This window comes from Pezoporus occidentalis, unplaced genomic scaffold, assembly GCF_034315485.1.
Source record: "Pezoporus occidentalis ecotype Australia unplaced genomic scaffold, CSIRO_AGI_Poc_V1 ctg129, whole genome shotgun sequence".
Lineage (NCBI taxonomy): Eukaryota > Metazoa > Chordata > Aves > Psittaciformes > Psittacidae > Pezoporus > Pezoporus occidentalis.
In genome coordinates this window covers 208,053-231,732 of record NW_026913092.1, presented here as the reverse complement: position 1 = coordinate 231,732, position 23,680 = coordinate 208,053, and the positions used below count along the sequence as shown (strand labels likewise).

Sequence of the window (23,680 nt, the reverse complement as noted above, 5' to 3'; positions counted from 1 at the left end):
ATGTCTGAACTTCACAGTAAGAAACTATAAATATGTTTCAAAACCTACTATCAGCATAGCTGCATAATATTCAAGGTCATTCACACTGAAGTTAAGAAAACACTTTTGGTCTTTTCAGAAGCTGATAGAGTAAATTTTGGCAACGGTTCATTACCAGTATACCATTAGGCCTTACAATCTACAGGTAAATATTTAAAAATTAAAAGCCTCTAAACAGAGGATAAGAAATAAGCTCTTTCAAGTCCACGTTTACAATCAAGAAAAAAACATGCTACGTTTATGCTTGTTACTTCTGACATAAGATCACAAAAATATTCTTACATAGTCTCAGTGCAGATCCTCTTTTCCACAAAAACAGCTACGTAACTGAAAATCAAAATTAGAAGAACACAACAAACATTCTGATTTCAACCTTCCATCTCTGGGTTGGATGTCCACTTGAACTTCATCATGTTAAAGCCTGATTTTTGGCCCATTTATCAGAAAACTGTCAGTCTATAGCTGTGATAGTGCAAATCACATTATCATATAAAGTACGTTATCTGGGCACGTCATTATATATTCTAACACACTTAAGACTTTTTTTCAAATATTTTTATTTTTCTCTTTTTTATAATCAGTAGTATCTCTTGTATAAGTCATAAGCTGTAAAAGTCATTCCTTGAGTCCTCAGACCTCTAAGCAAAAATTCTGAAGGGGGCATCCACTCTAAGCACCCATTCAGTTCCTTTGCCAAAAGTGATCCAAATGTTACTTGAGTCTGTATTAGGAGGTCAGAAGCCTATGCACAGAAGGTATATTTGGACTAGAAGAATTAAGCTGTAGAGTCACTACAGAAAAATTATTTTATTTTCTTCATTCACTCATGCGTCCACATTTCACTAAAGATAGCTTCACAAATCATCTAGATTAAAAAAAGCCTAAAAGATCTGCATATTATCCACTCTTTCCTATTTGGCATAACAACTTCTGGTAACATCAGACAGATGATACAAGCCTTGAAACCTTGCAAGTTGCCACTTAACCACAAAAGTGATTGTTATTGTGCGGCTGCACAGCATTCCCATTTATGTGAAGCACTTAATCACTATGTTTGAAGTGGTCATCAAGACAGCCAGTGTTACTCTTTATAGACAAACATATTTAAACCAAAGTACACAATATTACTTATACTAATTTATATTTCTTAAGTATGAAGCTTGATAAATGAGACCAAATCCAGAAGAAAGGTACAGCCAGTGCGGAATTTCTTTGTTCAAGGGCTATGACTGAACTTAACAGAAGTCTACAAAATAGCTGCTGTTACAGTTAGGTAAGCTGTTTTCCACAAAGGGAAGTTTGTTGCATACTGCAAAGATATTTTTACATAAATTCTTTGGATCAAGTATTTGTAGATAGAAAAACAGTAAATACCCCATGAATGACAATTTTTTAGAACTTAATACATACAAGGCAGTACTCTCTAAACCACACCGAACATGCAGGTAACCTAGAAAATAATTACTGCGGAAAAGATGACAGGACTTTAAATAATTTTGGGTATACACTAGTTATTATAATAGGGAATGTTAATTACTGGATGACACTAGATTTTTGTCTCATTCCATAACTTCCACTCAATACCAGGTTAAGTTTGCAGATTTAGCAATGAAAAGTACAGATGAGGTTTACATTTTCTGTTGGTATTTTTGACAAAGGAAGAATAAGGAGAAAGAACAGCTACTTCAAGAAGTCATGGGTGCAATATAGTAAGGAGTATTTAACAAGCTTGCTCTTAAAAGTTATTGACTGATTCTAATTATGTGGGAGACAACAGTATTATTTTACTAACTTAAAAGACTAACTTATAAATTCTTACCTCTAGGATCCATTTTAGAATATTTATTAATGTTAGATAGAAGAAAATTAAACTTCAATTTGACAAGAAACATGCATTATATACAGTTCAAGGCAGAAAAGAGAGTTCAGTTCAAAACAGTTTAAGCCAAGTTGAAAGTAAAGCAATATGTACAGTTTTACACTAATTTTTCAATCCATTTTTAAACTTACCAACTCTGTACTAGTCCAACTGAAGGTCTGTTAAGTAAGTTATCAGGCAACAAATTGACTTCTCTCATGGTGTTAGCTAGTCGCACTGGAAGTTCTTTCCGCAGAAACATGTAAGAAGTTTTCTCACATGCATTGTCACGACCTGTTAGAAGAGAGGGGAAAAAAAAACAGATGTCCATTTAAGCAGATCAAATTTTAGACTTCCCAGGCTTGTGGAATTAAAAACATTTTAAGTCTGATTTCTTTCACTACCCACCTTCAGTTCCTTCACCCCAAAATGCATATTCTACTCCTACCTTCCTAGAGCTTCACCCCTTTTATCTAACATTTTTCCCCATTTCATATAATCTCATCCTCCCTCCTATAAATAAAAACCTCTCATCCTACAGATAAAATTCACTGAATACCAAAGACTTGATATCAGCTGGAAATAAGACCCCAAAATACCAGCTTTTATCAGTATGATTTTTCTACTAAATTAAGCTTTTAAAAAGTACATGCCACGCATGTAATGGAGAGAAGAAAACGAAGGGACAAAACAGAATGGCAGTAGCCAGTTGATGTTTCATGCCACAAGCTCTTCAAAACTACTGAATACTTAAATATATCATCATCACCTGGAAAGACCAGCAAAGGTCATCATCCCTTCTAGGACTAGCCTACAAGATGCTCACTAGCCACCTGTAAGGAAAGTGCAGTGCTTGTCACCACATTCCCATTTGGAAAAGCTGCAGTTGAGATTATCTTGAACTTTCATTTTTAAACCAGATTTTTATCAAGCACAATATTTTGACAATTAAAAAAAAACAACAAACCACAACCAAAAAAAAAAAAGTCAGAAAGCAAATGAAAGGGATCCAGGAAAAATATCACTACTTTGTTGCAGACCTAGTTGGAAAGGTGGTAATTCTCTGGAGCCACCCTACAGGAGCTAGAAGACTGACATAATTAATACCATTCTTAAGCTAAACTAGTTGCTGATGATACCTATAAAACTTTAACTACAAGTATATGAAAGTGCAAGATGTTAAGACACTTGCCCAAGCAATTCAGATGCCAGATCAGACCTGACAGACTTTTTTGTATTTTGCAGCATTTCACAAGTGGGGAATTCCTCACCATAACTAATTTCTAAGAGACCAAGTAAATTTAAAAAATAAAAAAATAAAAAAATCCCTTTTACTTGTAATGAACTGTCAGCATTCTGCTTAAATCCAGAAAGACAGAAAATGTCTTTTGTGATGATAACCAATAAAACTGCCTGTAAAATCTGTGAGTGAAGGCATAATACAGGAGCTATAAATTATGTTCAAGCAAACCAGAGTGTTAAAAGCACTGCCAGGCACGTAATCACTGAGATTTGCAATTTGAAAGACTCAAGTACTATGCAACCAGCACAATCAAGGTGATACTTTTAAGACAGTCCCATTATAATCAGATGAGCAGCAGAGTTTTCACCTTCTTTGCATAGGTAACATGCATTGATGGATTAGATCCCAAACAGTAACAAGCTTGGGGGAATATGCAAGAAGGATTAAGATTTCCCTTTCTTCTTGCTCATTTAGGTATCATCAGCCAGTGGATCATTAAATTCTATTACTGTCAGCAATTCTATTATCGTTCTTTCAGCAAACATTTGGATCTATTTCACTTACTTGCATTTTCACATCTTAAATTACAAATACACACATCCTGTCAAAATGAGACAAAGGAAACAGATATTACACTGTTGTTTTCTGTGAAGCACAGTAATGATTTCAGAGTTCAATCCTTCAATTAAGTTAGATACCAATTCACCTCCAATAGAGACACCTGTTTGTTCACAAGTCACTATATATAACAGTGTCTTTACGAAGACTGTGGCTGGACAGCAGGACTCTCAGACGAGCTCACGCTACAGCTTCTGGGCTGGAAAACCCTCAGGAACAAAGACTTCTTCCCCAAGAGTGACCAAGAGCAAGCTGAGTTATTTTGTAGGCAATGAAAAGCAAAAGGAATGAAAGACAGCCCAGAGAAGGAGGAAATGACAAACAAGAACCCACAACCTGCAGGAGCCTGTGAAAGGGCACAGGAGCCCTTCATGGACACAGTCCCAGGACTTGTGGCAAGGCAGATAACAAAAGCTGCAGGACTGACATAAGAAACCCCCTTCATCTCTTCCCATGAGCAAGGGCACATCTCTACTCAACCAGTCTCACCCCAGCAGTTCTAAACTGTCTCTTTTCAAAGGAGTTGCCTTGCTCTAATGAGCTACATTTTAGGTACAGAGCTTCTTGGGATCCTTTTGCATGCTCACTGCAGAAAAGGAAAGGAAGCTCTGTTTAAGCTTGCCTAAGTGGAAGACCTGCTTCACCATAACTTCAGTATCTCTTTTTGGTTTGGGATACATGGTCAGAATACCGGCTGCTTAGCTGTATGCAATTTATCTGAGAGCCTTCACAGAGCTGATTCACTTCTACTCTAACATCAGTTATCTGCTTGCCAAACAGCACATACAACTAGATATTCCCCAGCTCTGAAGCAAAAAAACATACTTAATGTATCCTAACAGTTGCTCCTTGGCTGCTGTTCCTCACAGCAACACTTACACCGCCACATTTGTCAAAATGAGGGACATCCTAGTAACTACAGAAACAACATCTGAGTCTGTAAGTTAGGTATTCATTAGAAATTACTTCAACAGAAAAATGGCAATAAAAAGCAAGATATTACAAGAGCATAATCTTCAAGTTATTTCAAATTATTACTACTGCATGGATACCTAGGGCAAAATTTGAGAGATGCCAACTGTACCCACAGCAGGTCTTTAAAAAGGCTTAAGAAAAGGGGGTCAACAAATGCTCTATCATCTTCAATCTTCTCTGTTTGGGCTAATCAGTAACCCTATGCAAGTGATACAGAACAGCAAATTCATATCTGCCTCTCTGCTACTTTCAAATCTTCAGCTCAAAACTAGCACCAAAGAGAGACTGTGATGCCAATCCTGAGATTCTTGTTTAAGTACAAGTCTATGTAACAGACTGACAACAGATACAGCCTTCAACATAAAATGAGAAAACAGATCAGTCAAACAAGGATCTAAGCAGTGATCTGGATTTCAGGATTATACATCATCATCACTGGTGGACCTTCAATCCAAAGGAAATTCAGGAAGCAGTTTTACCTCCAGACAGTTTTCTCTACTAATCTATTTTCCCCCTCTCCGGGATTCAACTCTTGATATCTGCTCATATCTTCCCTGCTTTTCTCTTTTACCTTTTACCCAATAGGGCTAAGAGATGGAGAACAAATCTAACACTGATAAAAAGGCCCATTCAGGCTCTAGGGATCATATGCCTGTAGCATGTAGGGGAGGAAAAAAAAAAAAACAAAACCAACAAAACAAAAAACCCAACAAACCAAACCCCACACATTTTCAATTGGAAGAAGTGAACATTTACCACAATGTTCCCTCTTTTCAGTTCCTTCCATCGCAGTGAAGGAATTGGACAACTGTTGCAAAGCTGGACCTAAACTGTTCTGGATTGTGCAACAAGAGGCACAAACAATGTAGTGGCTATCCACACACATGCAGCAGACCCCAATTCAATCCTGGCAAATTCTACAAATTGCAAGAGCAATATGCTGTCCAAGATTCAGATTACAGAAGGATTAGTTCCATAAAAAAAAGCTGTACACAAACCTCAACTTTGCTGCAGAAAAGGGCAGAAACTCAGCATGGCACCATGAACTCTGCTTCCTCTAGAAGATCATCAAATGCTCTCAGTTCAGCTGCCAGATTCTCACATTTGTGAAATACCCCTGAGAACAGACTACAGTAGCAGTCCTTCACAGACAATGATCAAAGTCATCTGCTTCAAAAACCTAACATGGCTGTCACATCCCTAGCAGGTACTGGACTGCCAGAGTAACATCATAAAAGCATCAGTAGTTTAACACTTACCTGTCAGAGGAGACAGGAAAATAAGAAGCTAAGTGATTATTTTAGTCTTTTCACTGCACCCAGAGCTCTAGTTCTCTCTATTAAGTATGTAGTTAACACTGACCTGAGACATTAGATACCACAGTACTTTAAGACTCAAAAGCAGCAAAGTTCTACCTGTTGTTGAGAGGAGGGACTCTATGCAAAATTCCTTAAAAAAAACAACAACAAACAACCAATCAACCAAACAAACAAAAACAGAAAACCCCACACAACTACAGGATCAGAAGCATCTCACCTCCTATCCCTGTGCAACTACTACTACTGCTGCTTTTATCTAGACAGAATACAGGAAGACAGAAAGGCAGAAGTGACAGACCATATCTACTCTCTTCTTGAGCTTCCAGAACACTTGTCATCTCCCATGCTAGCAAATAAAATGGAGGGAAAAAAAAAAAGTGGAGCAGAAGGATAGGGTGATCTTCAAAAAAATACACAGAAAGATGAAGGTATCAGAGCAAACTGAGCGAAGGCTAAAACTAGTAACTTGCTGCTAAAGCTAGGTAAACAGAACTCAAGGATCAATTAATTCCACTGACTATACACCATTTCAGGAGCATAGGCTGCACGTTAAATGGCACTGCCCCAATAAATGTGGCTACAAAAAAACCAAAACAACACCCAAAAAGACAAACTAACCTCAACTCCAAAACCAGTCCTATTCCCCACAGAAATAAAGACATTTTCAGCATATTCTCTAGGTATTTATCTCACCAACAACTAAAAACACCAATCCCACAAAAAGCATACAGGGCTAGTTTGTTTGTTTGTTAGGTAAAGAGAGGTCTTTGTAAAATCCAATGGAAGGAAAAGGAACACACACAACGTAACTGCAGATGCTGACTCCTGTGACCCTAGCTCTCTAGACCACAGAGCTGCCTCTAAGAAAGCTGCACACTGAAACTGCTTTCCCTTTTCCAACCTACCACGTCGTGCTACAGGATCGCAATGACAGCCTGCACAGCTGTTCCAACATAGGTAGCCAGCAGACGGCCACATCAGGGCCCACACTAACCTGAGGCACTTAACCTGTTTTCTACACATCGCAGACCTAAGCTTCAGTCCAAGTTCCATCACTGCTCTCTAACGATACTTCCACCAACAACTGCAATTTTTATATTGTGCCCTTTTTTAAGGACATGCTTTCACTTGGCACATATCACTGGCATAGTAAGAGACTGACTTTTATGTCATTAAGTAAACTCGAAAAACTCTGAAGTTTCAAGAAAATTAAACTTGAAGAATTAATGACAATGTTTCTCCATCTTACTGAACTATAATACACATACCACTTACGAAGTCTGAACAATTAAGTTTTGCTCAACAACTACTGCTAGAAAAGCAGCTAAATCCAGAGGAATTAAAGTCTGCAAGTAAGCTTTCCCATGTAACTTCTGTTCTTCAGTCCAGTTCCCATTACTAGTTGCCCCTTTGCAGCCTAAGGGAAAAGCACACTGATAGAAGTACTCAAGTCTTCTCAATCTAAACTATTTGTGTTCATAATTGAGAATTTAGTTAACACTGTACAACCACTGATTTCTACTCTGTGCCACTGCATTGCTAAGCACAATCCAAACTACTAAACTCACACGCTAATTCACGTTCCAGCTAAAGTTTCCAATAGTCATGCTGGAAACACAGCATACAGGTAAGTTACCAGAGTTGAAGTACAGAAACAGTTGACCTTAATAAACCATTTCTGATTCATGCAATTTAGCTAACAGATTCAAGCTCTGTCAGCCAGGCCAACTGAAGCACTTTCTTTCTATTCCAAAGGAAAATTTTAGGATACTATTCACTAATCAGAAGCCTCTATTTAGTCCTCTAAATAACCAGTCCAAATCACATTCACAAAGGTCCAGACGTCAACTTGAATTCAAAATAAGCAGGTATAACTACTCTTCAATTTGCATACAGAAAAAACTATACTTACCTCCAGTTATTTCCAAAAATCTCTGTGTCAGTTTGTATCTTCTGTGTATTAATTACTATAGCTATATAGATGAATACTAGAGCCAAGAGAAAGTCAGTTTGCATCTTAATGTAAATGCAGGTTAAGGGCAAAATGTCAAATAGTTGCCATTATCTCAACATGGACAAAACCATTACATTTATTTTTATATTAGCTGTACACTAATGTAATAATAATGTAGAAATAATAAGTTATGACATATAACTTGTGAACTCCAGTAAACACGTTTCAAGTAAATGGTCCTCCGAATGAAAGAGACTTGTGCTGGGAAACAGCTTAACTTACTGTTGAACTGGAACAGACAAACAGAAAGAATTAACAGATGCACAATCCACTGCAGATCTCTGAAAGTCTTAGTCAAAGTACACTCATTAATTGTAACTCTTAAAGCCACAACTTTCCTGTCATATTAAAAAGGCTCAAAGGAAGATGTGCTTCTGTCTCAAGAGGAATGGATTATCAGGCAACCACATGTAAAAGCTGTAAATCAGTATCACACATTATGTAAAACTCAAAGCATGCATTTTTAAAATAAGCTTCCCTGATTTAAAACTAATGTTTGTACTTACTACCACTCTGTTCTAATGAAATAAAATTTTGACTTATTTTATAGCATTTGCCAAGTAGAGTAGTCAAAGGGATCAATAAAGTTTAATGCAGAGATGCTCAAGCAATTACCCACAGGCTGTATTATTTTTCAGACACATCAGCCAAAGGTTGTTTTTCCCTGGGGCAATTTCAGAGTAGGCTGAAAGTCAGATGAATCATTCCAGCAGCTGAGCCTTGTCTTGCTGTATCACAGGCACTCCTCACAGTACATGACAAGCAAAAACCCAAATTGTTCTTAGAAGAAACCATGGCCTGGATCATGGATCCTAGACCTGTATGTGCAACCCAAAACCTCCCTCCCTTACCAAGCACAAGGAGCCTCTAAAAAAAGTGGCTCTTCAGAGTACCTCAGTTCCCCTTCTGCTAACACTCCTGAGACCTAAGCAGGTAATAGTCCAAGAGCAGTGAAAAGGTGTACATACTATACACACATCAACCCTAGTCACACTGCGAAGGGGATCTATAGCTTTCAAACAGGAGAAATTTAGTTTTGTTCCACTGAAACCAAAATTTAAAAACAAAATTTTAAGGGTTTGGGCTGTGGTTTTTTTTTTTTTAATGTAGATAAGGCTTAAAAATTAAAACATCAAGCCAAAGAAACTTATTCCCCATTTACTGCTCTCTGATCAGATTCTGTTACAATAAACTGACCAAAAAAAAAATGATTTTTGCTCCTTTGAGCTTATAATCACCCTTTCCTCCTGTAAATGGTGAAGACCTATTTTACACCAAAGGTTATAGTTAGATATTCCAAATTTTTAACACTCTTCCTAAGTTCTCACAGATTTGCCAGCTTCCTCCCTAACCTTTATGGAAAACTTCCGTAATTCCCCACTAACTGTTCCAGAAAAATATGAATCTCTGTTTTATCCTTTAGTTCCTATCAACATGCCACAGTTATTCCAAATCTCCATAATAGATAAAACTAATGTTTATGAGCAAACACTCATAAGTTAATACCCATTACATAAAATACTGCCAATGCCACATGGTTCAGTTTCCCTTCAGTCTCAGTGAGCTGAAAGGTGTTAGACTGTTAAAACATCCTGTTACAAAATGCTTTTGATGATTAACAAACCACATTGCAAAAAAACAGATGATGAGAGGATTCCTCTATGCCACTGCTAGTTACCAGGGTTCAAATGTATTTATGCAGTCCATGCAAATTTTTAAGCATAAAGACAAAGTAAATTCTAAATTATTTTTTAGCTAGAAGTAATTTTTAACTTTGCCTCTTTCTTCTTTTACACAGTCTTCAACGTAATTCTGAAAAATATTGACTAAAATTTACACAAGCATACCATTTGATGGAATTAAGTCAGTGAAAGTATTATAAATCCCACATTACTTATTTTACATTGACTCCAGAATAATGTGATTTTGTTTTACACACACAGACATATATACACATAGAGTAACAGCAGCCTCTTCCCAGGCAAAGAAAATTATTTAAACAGGGCAAAGACACAATTACACATTTGCTTAGAAAAGATCAGCGGAAAAATGCTCAATGTAATAGTCTCTCACAAAACACAAAGCATCAGAAAAAGGAGAAGAATTGTTTATCTCAGTCCCAGTTCAGTGCTCTAATCTGTCCTTTCAACCTACTACTCTAAGAAAAATTACATTTAACTGACTCCAGGAACACACACAAAATCATACACATATTTTAAGAAGGATAAGTAGCAGCCTGTAAATCATTTAAACAATTCTGGGGAGAAAAATGGATTTCAAAAACACTAATATATTAAGGAGAACTGGCATCAAGAAAAACTGCCGTAATATAGTAACTATGGAATTAAATAATACAATTCCTAAATCTATGCCTAATTCTCCTATAGATTACATTGTTGGGCCTTGGAGAAGCAGAGCAATACTACTCACACTCCACAGAACAGTACTGTGAAGATCAAAGACTGCTAGTAAAACACAGAGTATATATGAAGTGCTGTCCAAAAGTGAGTCTAACAAGTCTGGCTGGGATGAAGTCAGCTTTCCCCAAGGCAACCCATAAGGTTCTGCTGTGAGGGTGCTGTGCTTTGGATTTGTAACTGTAAGTGTTGATGACATGCCCCTGGTTTTGGCTATTGCTGGACACTACTTGCATAGCACAAATGCCTTCTCTTTCTCCTGCATTCAGCCCTTACCCCAGCAAATAGGTTTGGGGGTGGGTTAGAGGCTGAGAGGGGACAGAGCCGAGACAGATGACCTAAACTGAACGAACAGATGTTCCACATTACATAATGTCATGCCCAGCAATTTAAAAAAAGGTGGTTCTGTCTCAGAAGACAGCCACTGCACTAAGACAGGCTGGGTGGGAGGAGACAAGTTACTTCCTTTGCACCACTTGTTTCTCTTCCTTTTTCCTTCATTATTAAACTGTCTTTATCTTGACCCATGTCTTTTCCCATTTGCCCCTCCTGTTCTCTCCCCTGGCCAATGTGGGGTGGGAGGAGGGAAACAAACACCTGCATGAGGGCTCATCTTAAAGTTATTCCATAGCTTCTTATGGTTCAGTTGGGTGGTGGTTTTTTGGGTGCGGGTTTTTTCTTTTGAGATTCGGGTTGCGGTTTTGGATTTTTGGTGGGTTTTTTTGTTGTTGTTGTTTTTGTTGTTTTAAGGTTTTTGTGGGTTTTTAGTTTTGTTTGTTTGGGGGGTTTTTGGTGGTTCGTTTTAATTAATAATTTCACATGGGCTGTACCAAAACTTCATGAAAAGCCAGGCAGAGCATCGACTGCTACTGCCTTAGCAAGCACCAAGTTAACTTAGAAATCAGAGTGCCCCAACACAACTTATTGTTTACTACCTTATTATCTCTTGGCGCTTACCTGTATATCACTTCATTATTAGTTCTGTAATTTTTCAGCTACTTCAGTCAACCCCACTTACTCAGTCTTCCTTTTTCACACAGGTAGTGTATTTTCCCACTTCCACAACTCAGAGGCCATCACCATAGGTTATTTTCATGAAGCTTGTAAGCAACAGCTGGGCTGTACCAGGCTGCTTACATTTGCAGAAGAGTGTTCAGGTAGTCACAAAACACATCACTGGCTTATTTCTACTGAAACCCACTAAGCCAAGAGGATCTAGACATATTTCAGCTTATCTAAAATCAGGGGCAAGGGAGAGCTGTGACACCCTTTCAGTTTCTGGATGCAAGTTATCTTTTTCTGACCATCAAAGCAAAGATGAATTCATCAGCCTTTACCCTTACATAATTACTTTAATCAAGTAAATGCTACAATTCAACATTCTCCCCAATTACTATAAATTATCTCAGCATCTTTTTCTCTGCTTTTCTATCCCATGACTTTTCACCTCAGTTGTTATTTGTACTGCACCCTGACATACATGTCCTTGCTTCCAGTTTCCATACGATTCCTTTTTAATGAGCAGTATTTCTGTAATTCCTAACACTGGTCTACTACTTTCTTTTGCCTGCATCAGAAACTGACAGGTCATCTTACATTCCTTATGTCTCAGGAGAGACCCTATCTACCTATTTCCTTAGTTTGTGAAAGTTATGGTACTTTAAAATCACTAGCTGTTATTTCTTCCATTCCTGAGAGGAAAGAATACCACCAATTCATGATCGTTTTCACCAAAATTTAATTAAGTTCCAGATTTTCAAGCACCTCCTTTTTTGTCAAAATCTAGTCCAAAGGAGACAGTGCAATTATTTTACCAGTTTCTGAAATAAGAAGGTGTCCAAAACATCCTTAGATCTTCAAGAACTACAGAACCTTTCTGTCTTTCCAGAAAGTGGTTTTGCCATCAGTCCATTTCTGTTAAGCTGTATTCTCTATCACTCATTTCTGTTAAGCTGTATTCTCTATCACTTCTGTCACCTGATAAAAGGGGGGGGGGGGGAGGGGGAAGCGGGAAGCGAAAAAGCAAAGCATTGTTTACTGCTTTATGCAGACCTGCTGTTCTTGTCCTGTTTCACCAACAAACATTCAACTGTCTGCTTAAACACCATATACAGCTTCAGGAAAACAATGCATGAGCGTGCACACATGTAACATCATCTCCCCTTCTGAGTACCTGAAAGCAGAGGGCTGCAGCAGCACCTATGGTCAGTCCAAAGACAAAGAGAACACAGACCATGAAATTTTCTGCTGTTTAGAGAAACAAAACAGTCAGAAGATGCTCACTTGCAGGCTACTAGCCTACTCTTACAGGCAAGAAATGGCCAGTTAAATCACCTACTTAAGGCAGAATTTCCAATGCTTAGGACCAATCTTGTTCATCATCTTCGTAGGCGACATGGATAGTGGGATCGAGTGCGCCCTTAAGAAGTTTGCCAATGACACTAAGTTATGTGGTTGACATGCTGGAGGGAAGGAATGACATCCAGAGGGACCTTGACAAGCTTGAGAGGTGGGCCGATGCAAACCTCATGAAGTTCAACCAAGCCAAGTGCAAGGTCTTGCATATGGGTCAGGTCAATCCCAGGCACAGCTACAGGTTGGGCAGAGAAGTGATTCAAAGCAGCCTTACAGAGAAGGACTTGGAGGTGTTAGTCAACAAGAAATTGAACATGAGCCAGCAGTGTGTGCCTGCAACCCAGAAAGCCAACTGTATCCTGGGCTGCATCAAAAGGAGAGTGACCAACAGGTTGAAAGAGGTGATCCTGTCCCTCAACTTTGCTCTTGTGAAACCCCAGTTGGAGTACTGTGACTGATACAGATAATTCTGTACGTGACATACACTATCATCTAATATTATATGCTACTATACACACACAAATATCTGTCTTATCAGCTCAATAGTGAGTGCTGAAGTTATGACTCTTCCAGACCTCCACAATAATCAATATTAGGCTTTATAAAATTCAATATTATGTACAGTATTGGAATACCACTGCCTGACACTCTGGCAGAGGTGCAACTGTTACTTATAACCTGTTACAATTTACATCAAACAGGGGCTTCCAGCTACTTGCTGTGCTACAGCCCATTCAAAGAGACATTTTTGATATTATGAAATGCAAACTTTATCCATGCTCAAATCCAGAGAATGAAGGACTGAATACAGAAAAGCAATAACCCCAAAATAATTCAAGAACAAAAGCAGGCAGACAAACCTGCTTGCGCATCTAGCCTTCACTGTGGCAAAAAGGCTAGCCTTTCAAGGTAAAAACTGAGTAGTAAAATGCTTCTATCCCAGTGTTAGGCAAAACTCTACTGGGATTCTATTTAAAGCTCCAACAGACATTTTTTAAGAATAATACTAGAAATCCTGGAAAAGCAAAAAAAAAGATAATTTCATAGTATTTTCATAAGGCTTAAAAGTAACTCATTATTAAGCTAAGGAACACATTTAGCTTTACAAAATCAAAACAAAATACTCCATCACAATGTACACAAAATACTCCACAGTGAAAAAAATTCCAGACATTAAAGGATCCCAACCTACCAACGACAACCTTAACAAAATTGCGGGTTAGAAGCTGAAGCCAGTCAGATGAAAATAAAAGACAGTAATGCCTAACTAGCATCCATCTTTCTGATCTGAATCGGTGCTCAGCACACTCCTGGTTAACATTCACACTAAAACTTTTTTTAAGGTGCATTTAAATCAAGCGTAACATTTAAGGTCAATGCACAGTACAATAAATAAAATAAAATAGCAATTAAAAAAAAAAACAAAAACCATTTATTACCTGTAGCTGTGGGTAAGTAATTATTTAATAGTATCTTTTAGCCCTAAAATCTGCAAGTGCCTTAGATATACATTCTGTTTCAAAAATAAAATAAAAAAAGGACACACACCCCCCCCCCATAACTTCCAGTGTCTTTTTGTATAAAAAAAAGTCTTATAATAGTAATCTTGCATCACAAAACTAATAATTACGTTTGGAGACATAAGACTGCTTTCAATCTCTACTTTCCTACCCCCACATCTTGCTGTTCATATTGTAACCTGCTACCTTTCCAATGGCACATCTTCAGTTCCAGTGCTGACATGTGCCTGCTGCCGACAAGACAACATGAAGTGTAAACACTCCTGCAGAAACCTGACCTAACACTGCACGTACAACTGACAGCAATCAACAGCAATGCCAACACTTGGTTTATTCTTTGAACTGGTTCTGAAAGAGGCCTACAAGTCCTTAAGACAGGTACCACAAACTAAATCATTTCATAACATAACTCAAACATAAGTCGGGTAGGGATCCATTGCTCATGTTTTCCTCCAGCTATGCCCCGGGACACAGGAGTTCTCAAACTGCATGCACTCATTGTGATTATCTACTGCATGCTCAGCTGTTCACAGTACAGTGAAATTACCAAATTACAACCTTTATGATATTTTTCAATGCCAGTAACTGTAGCAGTTACCACATATATTTTGATTATAACCTATGAAATCAGGATCTCCTAACCCACATTTCACAAGAAAAATTCACTATGATTCACAATCTTCTATCTTAAGTATATACTTTGTCCAAACTCATACTATGTGGCACATGAACACTAACATATGACAAATAAGGAAGGGTAAGTGTCATTTTGTTAAGTTTCATCTATATGTGCAAAGAGCTAAGAAAAGCAATGTTTAACCCCACAGGTACAAAATTCATCCAAAATATTTGAGACTTAAAACAGGAAAGGCCAGAATATAGTTAACTACAATTGGCCAAGATAGCTTCAGTACTAATCAAGCTCCAAAGGTACACAGTACATGTTTTTGACACAACAAACCTCAGACTCGCAAGAGTCTCAGGCACTTCATCAGATGAGCAGCAGCAATGAGGGTAATACATGAGAATAGTATACTGGCACACATTCACAATACAGCACTAGCACAACTTCAAATGACTTTTTCATGCATGATCGAAGGATTACACAACTTATATTTCACCTGCATCTGTATCTGTACTTAATTATATATAACCTTTTCAATATAATCATTCATTTCATGAAACATTCATTACTATCTTCACTGTCAAGTGAAGTACATCAACAGGACCCAAACTAAGTAGTTGCACAGAGCCTGCCAACTAGGGCAGGGTTCAGCATCAGCATGGCTCTAAAGGTTTTGGCTCGCACCTAAGGCCTTATCAAAGCAGGCGGTAGTGCGGGCACAATGAGCTTATGTTTCTTTTTTTCTTTTTTTTTCCCCTCTAAATGCTAGGACACTCCTCAACAGAAACTCCACTCTCCTCAACTAGACCTGTCTGATGGGCTGTTTACTTTCCTCAGGTATACATGACCAACTGATTACCCATGTATGTAGTTGCTGTTAGAGACTACTGAGTACTCTGTATTTTCCTGTCACCCCCGAAACAATCTAAATTGAGATTCTGTATCAATACATATCTCCAGTATGCACATTTTTTTCCCCTCAAACAGCCTAGCCCCCAAAGCATACAAAGATTAATATACCTGAATGTTAAACTACATCTCTACTTACAAGTGCATTTCAGAAAAGGTATCTGAGTAATTATATCAGACTGGGTCACTTAGGAGAGGAAATCTACCAAAATAACTTCCAGAGTGCCTAGTTTGGAAATACACTGATGAATATAGTTGGTTGGTTTTCATTCTTTCCAAACCAGAATAATTATGGAGGCCTGGAAAAACATGGAGTGAACATGCTAGCATTAAACAAAGTCAAAACTTGTTTATATTAAAACACACAGAAAAAGGTCATTCTTTTGCAAAGGAATGAGATTGCACAAGAATCTTGGGAAATGCACTTGGTGAGAAAGAAACGAAACAAACAGTATTCAAGAAGAGTGTGCAAAGAGAAAATGAACACGCTGAAAAAAGCAGCACATAATCTAAGCACTCATACTTTGTGACAGACATCATAAACCCATGACCGAGTAACCTCTTACATAGTTATGGCAGCTACAAAGATAGCTACAAGCTCAACAAAGTAAATCACATATAGCAGAACATGGTCTGTAGACACAAATGGGTCTCAGCTATAAAAAACAACTAAGAATCACTCCTTTAGGCATTGCTTTCTGTTTTGTTTCACAGGTTTTTAGTATCAAGGAGTTAGCTCAGACAGCCAAGCTGTCTCTTACAGTGATTTAATTACCTGAATTAAGCTACCTGAGACAGTTTTAAAACAAACATCATTAATACTCTACAGCTGCACTATGCACACAACTGTATTCCATACAACCTACACTTAGTGATTAAAAAAAAGTTTAAGCTGTGTGTCATGTTTGCCATGTGCCATCATGTTTGAAGAGACTCCTCAGCCCCCAAGAAACAGTTTTTCTCCCTCTGCTCACCAGGATTTTACAAAGAGCCAAAAATTCAGAAGCCAGCTTAGTCTACAACAACAAACACAAACAAGACAAAGACTATACTGTAGTTACATTATTGTCAGACATGAGGGAAAAAAAAATAATATTTCTCCAAATAAATTTTGAATTACAGTAAGTGCAAATTCCTCTTTTAATACAAGCAGCATACATCAGACAAAAATCAGACTTCCATGAGACAGTTATTCACATTTCCTTTGGGCTTATACTGTTTTACATTTGTTGAAAATTTATAGTTGTTTTTGTAACACAAGCACTACGTTTAGGTAGCTCAACAAAAATATCATTTATAAGTGAGACATTAGGCAGCCTCCATAAGCTGACTACAAAGTCTTCTTCCCATCAAACATTCAGGCTAGGTAAACACAACTGAACTGCGCCTTAAGTATTGTGCTAATTATGCTTGGTGCATTTGCTCTCTTGAATACTCATGTCCTGTGCAACTAGCAAATTCTTTTCCAGGTAATTCAGGTATAAGTAATGTAGAGCCCTGACACTGTGCATAAAGTCCAGGCTTCCTAAGCCTCAGGTGGTAAAACTTCTGTGTCAACATCTTAAGGTTTGTTGCCAATTTCTCCTCAAGGCCTCTGAAGTCTCCAACAGAACTTGAAATTACCCAAAGCAGTCAATGCCCAGGATCACACAAGTGAAATAACTACACTGGTTTTAATCTATTTGATTAAACTGCTGTAATCTCCCTGCTTGAGTTTTCCCAAGATGTCAAGAGGCCAGTAAGGCTCATTAAGATCAAGCTGATAGTTTTAGTAAGGCTGGTGCAACATAGAACTACTAATCTTAGAAACTCTTGGTGATCTTAAGATGCCTAGATCATGGGCATTTTCTTCTTCAGAGATTTTAAATGTCAACAACTATATAGTTTCCTACCAGTCTTAAGACATGGCTACACTTAAATACATAGCCTACATACACGCAAGATTCCATAGGAACATCCAGTGACAACAGACTGGAGCATGTCCAAAGAACAGGGCTGGCCAGCCTGTTACATAGCATTCTTACTATGTTCATTCCCGCTAACATAAACCAGGCTTAAAATCATAAAATAAGACTATTTCTTGCTGGAGAATCACGAGACACATTTCAAACCACAAAACAAAACAGATACTACAATGCTAAAGCAAACAGCATTATTAAAAGGCTGCCACACAGGAGTCATCCAGAAGCAAGTAGTAACGCAGAGGCAACCTGGAATGGTAGAAAGCCTTGCCAAAAAGCAAAGTTTTGCCAGAACACCCAAGTCATTAAAACAAAGACTGAAATCTTCTAGTCACAACTAAAAACCTACACAAACATTAATACTTCCCAGCAACAATTTACAAATCAAACTTTCAAACAGAAAATGGTGAAATTATTTGTTTACTGCCAAGACTAAAATAAAGATTAGGCTATCGTTCTGCCAATACAGACAAACATGGCATAAGGAGTACAAATGCCAGAGCATGGGAAGTACAGCAGCAAATGAGGGGGTGAGAAAGAGAGAACAAACTCATTCATGTGAGTGGGGACCAGATAAGGAAAGCGTGGGTTCTAGTCAGATTCTCCTTTTAATGTAACACAGGACAAGGTATGGTATGTTTTTAAAAATGGTAGAAAGCCCTGTCTCACCAAGACATAGTAGCAAGCCCAGCACTGGCTCTCTACACTTGCAGCATTCTTTCACTAATACCATTGCCATAAATGTGCAATTGCTTCCATTTTTAATCACCTTCTGGCTTAACAGTGCTGGCTCATTTTCGTCGTCCTGTACCTTTAGTGTAATAGTGTAATGAACACTCTATTTAGCTCCACAGTGTACCCACAGCCTTTATATTTACCCTACAAGTAACACTCCTACGCGAGTAAAATCTAAACAACTCTTGTGTCACAGGGCAGGAGCCAAATAATCTCTGACACAGATATGGGTTTACTGTTATTTAGATCAAAATGTCAGTTTTTAAGAGCAAAACAAGTCATTCCTGGTTTCAGTCCAGTGCCTCTGACATGACAAATGCTGTTTATTCATCAGCAACACTTCCTAAAGCACATGAACTTTCCTTGAACGGGTCTCCTACACAAGTACTGTCAGAGCTCACTCCCGAGGTTTAGGTAAACTAATCTCTGCACGATGGATTAAAATTTTAATATTCAGGATCTGTAGCTTACTCTCTCCTCAGCCGCTAAACTCCATAGAAGTTCAGGTCAGAAGCCCTTACTGCGACCCTCTTGCCCAGGGTAAACCCCGTCTGGGAATAACCCAAGGAAGGAGAGGCAAGCCTCCCGGCGCCTCGCCTCACTTCAGGACGCCGAGACAGCGCAGCGGCTGTATTTACCCCGGGGTGCCGAGAACCAGGTACGGATGGCTGCCATCTCAGCCGCGCACACCACGGCCCCACCAGCCGTCGGGACCTCCCGCGGCCAAAACGCCCCCGACCGTGACTGCGCACCCAGTGGCCACCGCAGCAGCGGGCCCCGCCGGCCAGGTGCGGGGCGAGGAAACGAGGCCTATCCGCCGGCCTCCGCCACTCGCCCGGCCGGGCCCTCGCCACCCCTGCACGGCAGGAGAGAGGGAGGGCCAGGCGACCCCCCCCCCCCCCAGCTGCTGCCTGCCCCCCCCCACTCACCGAAGTCGAGGAACTGCTTGATGGAGAGAGGCGAGGGGGAGAAGCGGGAGTAGTACTCGATCTGCTTGGGGACGGGGCTCTTCAGCAGCGCCCCGCACAGCCGCATGGCGCGGCACGGCCCGCCCGGCTCCTCTGTGCCGCCGCCGCTCCTCGCCTCTCGTCTCCCTGCCCGGCAGCAGCACTAGGGGGCTGTGGCACCAGCGCAGCCTCCCCTCCTCATCCTAGGGCAGCGGCCGGCCCAGCGGCGCCCGTCGCGCTCTGCGGCCCGGCCCGGTGGGAGGGGCGAGCGGAGGAAAACACCCCACCCCCCCCGCCCTCCACCGCCTGCGCGCGCTCCCGCACGCACGCACTCCCCGGCGCACGCGCAAGCCCGCGGAGGGAGCTGAGCAGAACGGGGGGAGGGCGGCTGTCGCGAGCCGCCCGCCCACCACCCCTTCCAAACGGCCGGGGCACCCTAGTGCGCAGGCGCAGCGCAGCAAGGGGAAGGGTGTGGGCGACAGGGTGTGGGCGGTCGGGCGTCGGGTTGTGCAGAAGCGGTGGGACTTGTGTCCCACGTAGAAACGTAGAGCCAGCTAGGTTGGAAAGAGCATCAAGTACAGCCGTTACCCCAGCGCCGCCAAACCCACCGCTGAACCATGGCAATAAGGGCGTTGTCTGCACCGGTTTTGAACTTTTGGAAGTGATTCCACCACTGCCGTAAGCAACCTGTTGCAACGCTTAACCAGAACATGGCGGGGAACTCTCAGCGTCTTCTCAGCACAGCCCATGCCCACCCTGTGATGTTCGTCCAGTTGCAGGCATTGGGCTTGCACTTGGAATTGATCAGTTAATATACATTGTATCAGCCAGCCCATGAAATGTTGTATGCACACTAGGCTTTGACGTGAAATTCAGCCTTAATGGCATCAGTATCGGTGTTCCAAGGGTTTTGCAGTTCACATGAGACTGGCAGAAGAAAAACTGCCCTAATTTTATGTAACAAAGCAAGTTTTCAGCAGTGGAGAGACCAAGGTTTAAAAGGGAAAGGCTCCACTATACCCTAACATGAGGCCTACTATGGCTGTAATGGGGCCCAGCTGCATCTCATACAATGCTGTACTCCCATGAAGACAGTCCCTCAGTCCGTGTCTAGTGTCTGTCAATACTTAGATGCTGATATTACTCAAAATTTCCTGAAAAGTCTGGTTTTATCTGAGAAAGTACCTAAACAGAAATTAGTTTTGATTGCTAAAACCGAAAGTGAAGCTGGGTATTTGAGAGCTAAAATGTACCACTGAAAGAAATCACCATCTATCCTTTCCTATTTTGCTATATTGTGGTTTAGGTACATTTATGAAAAATACGTCTGATGACAACTGATCACAAATTCCTTTATTTGTTCTGAGAGGAATTCAATGTAAACTTCAGCACATACAAGATAGTATTTCTCTAATTTTATAACTGACTCACAGAAGAAGCAGGTACTCTTCAGTTACTGAAAGCCTTCCTCCATCCTTCCTATCGTGATTGTCCTTGCAGAATTTGAGATTGTGAAATCCTGACCTAATGTACAGAATAACATCAAATAGCTGGAAAACATTTTAAAATCACTTCAATTGCAGGTCATAGAAATGACCGCCTTGAAGAGGTATGTCGTGTAATCAAGGCTGACAAAATGAAACATCTCCTGTAATTCTGAAGCTTTTTTGGCAGATGAGGAGAAGGGTTCTACGTACACTCTTATGTGGTTTATTTTGTTTTCTCTATAACATAACTGAATTGATTTGTAGAGTTTTCTGGCAGAAAATAATATTGGTTTTATTTGGTTATTTTATTTTATAATTATATTTTATTGGTTAAAGAGAGACCAATGTTTCCCCAAACTGAGATGAAAATAGCAACTTCAAAGCATGATACATTGTCATAATCTAAGCTACTTGATTTTGTATGTCTTTCTCATTTTTAAGTAATCCAAATGTGATTTTACTTTGGCCTCAAAAAACATCAGGACAGCAGTTAACTACTGAGTTGACTTTATAAACACAAAATGCTTTTTGGATTGTAAACAGGGTCACAGCATCGCTTTATTGGGAATTTTTTAAACCTGTATTAACTAGCCCAGGTGGAAATTGGAATTGATTTTTTTGTGTGCTACTAGGGTCTAAAACTATATCGAACACATAAGTGAAGTCTCTGGAAACCAGAGGTGTGCTCTTCCCATCAAATGGGCTCTTGCTATCTTCTCTTGACACCAGAGGAACTGGTGAAGTAACCAATAGATCGAATTCTCTGAAAACTGTTCGTACACACACTTCAGACAAATTCAAATCCCAGACTCACCCAACCTGCTCTACCCAAGCTTGTGTGTAAGAAGACTGCAAGACTTGCTTGAGAGAACATAAAATGCACATAGGTAATTCCGTGGTTGTTTTACCAATGCAAGACATTAACAAGCACACACATAAGTGTAGTTCTTAAACAATCTGCCTGAATAAAGAGAAGTTAGTGGCATAACCCATGCTAAATAGAAAATGTCACTGGGGTAAGGAGACTTAATATATAAGCTGGGTTTTGCTAAAAGCAGGATTTTTTTATGATTTGGATCTCTCCTACCTGCCTCCTTTCTGCATTTCAGCACACATCTTGTGCCGAAACTCTTCCTGCAACTTGTTCAGTGAATGCCTCCCTGAATTTTTGTTTGGATGATAAAAAGCATTTAGAGGTGTGCAGGGAAGGAAAGATTTCCCACCCTGGAAGGATGCCCAATTCCTGCAAGTGTTTAAGGCCAGGCTGGATGGGGCTTTGAGCAATCTGGTCCAGTGGGAGGTGTCCCTGCCCATGACAGGGTGGTTGGAACTAGATAAGCTTTATGGTCCCTTCCAACCCAAATCCAGAATCATTCTATGATTCTGTGATCAGGTGATTTGCCTCTTAGGAAAAGTTAATTTTAACATTGATAATACAGTGAACACTGCTGAATTTCTTGGGTTCTTAGCATCTCCCTTTTATCAAACGTATTATTTTCATATTTTCTAGTTAAATTCAAAGATGGAATAACTAGAAGTAGGTTAGGGGTCAAAGGTGCCCCAGTTCTACATGGCCCTTTAGTACCCAGAACATCTTAGTCCACATTCAGGTAAAAAAAAATGTTGGGCATGCAGGCAGTCGGAAAACTCAGCCCTTGGAAGTGAATTAGGGTCTTGGTATGAACACTTGCTAGAACCCTGTGCTGAGAACGAGCCCAACTGGGGAGCCCCCAGGGAGCCTCAGCCTTCACAGCACACCAACTCATCAAATCAGTTTTTGTTGGGTCATCACTGTGACAAAGTAGGTGGATTATTTCTTATGAATAGTCAACTTTGTCCCAATTATTGTTCTTGGGTTTCTGTACTGGAGTTGATGTAAAATCAATGCTTCTGACTTACAAACCACTGAAACTCTGAGATCAAAAAGTAGCAGTACTGGGTTTCACTGCAGAGTGATTCCATAAAATAGGGGATCTGATGGTAGAGCATGTTTACATAACCGAAAGCTTTTTGGTGTTTCTTACCCTCAGAAATGTTAAGCACTGGCTGCTTCCCACTGAATTTGGTGCTGGGATTCAAAAACTGGCTTCCCCTAGTTTTGTGGTTTGTCTATGATGGGGGCATGTGTCCTAGTGGTAGAGTGTATGTGGAAGAGCCTTTGCTGCTCTAAGTATGGTATTAGTCTTTAACATTAATTCAGTGGAGCCACATGGATAAAAAAGGAACACTTGTATGAGTAGTAGTCAGAAAATTAAGTTACTAGAAAAGAAAGGTCTTGCTAAATTTGAGTTTCCTTAGCACTTACTTACAATTAGAGATTCGCTCCTCTAGAAATTTGTAGCAAAACTTTGGACAATTTAGAAGACACATTTTTGTTCCATTTTCAGCTCTTGTTCTTTGCTGACGTTTATATTACATGCACCTCTGTTTTCAGGGATCAAAGTTTTTGCATTTAATGTTTCATCCAATTAAGATTTGTTTGCAGAAAAAAATTCAGATTGTTAAAACACCAGAGCCATAATCTCCTTAACAAAGCTTGTTTTTCTTCACTGCATAATATTCGGTAGGTCTATAAACTAGCTGCAGGGGATTCAGCATAATGAGCTTCTTTGTATGGATGTCAGAGGAGGGGAAAAGGAATGTTAAACTATAAACCAA

The 23,680-nt window shown here is 39.7% G+C and overlaps 1 protein-coding gene across 2 annotated transcripts in view; it reads right to left on the bottom strand.

The window, feature by feature from the left end:
• Positions 1-19,811, bottom strand: part of PDK3 (pyruvate dehydrogenase kinase 3) — a 57,678-nt gene extending 37,867 nt beyond the window's left edge. Inside the window, exons 1-2 of one of the 2 annotated variants that reach the window (XM_062608053.1) lie at positions 19,518-19,811; positions 2,050-2,191 (exon numbers count right to left, since the gene is read on the bottom strand). In XM_062608053.1, coding sequence (XP_062464037.1) covers positions 2,050-2,191; positions 19,518-19,623 — 248 coding nt within the window. In that variant the 5' untranslated portion in view covers positions 19,624-19,811. The remainder of the gene's footprint in view (positions 1-2,049; positions 2,192-19,517) is intronic. The other variant, XM_062608052.1, reaches the window with a different exon arrangement.
• Positions 19,812-23,680: the final 3,869 nt, after the last annotated feature.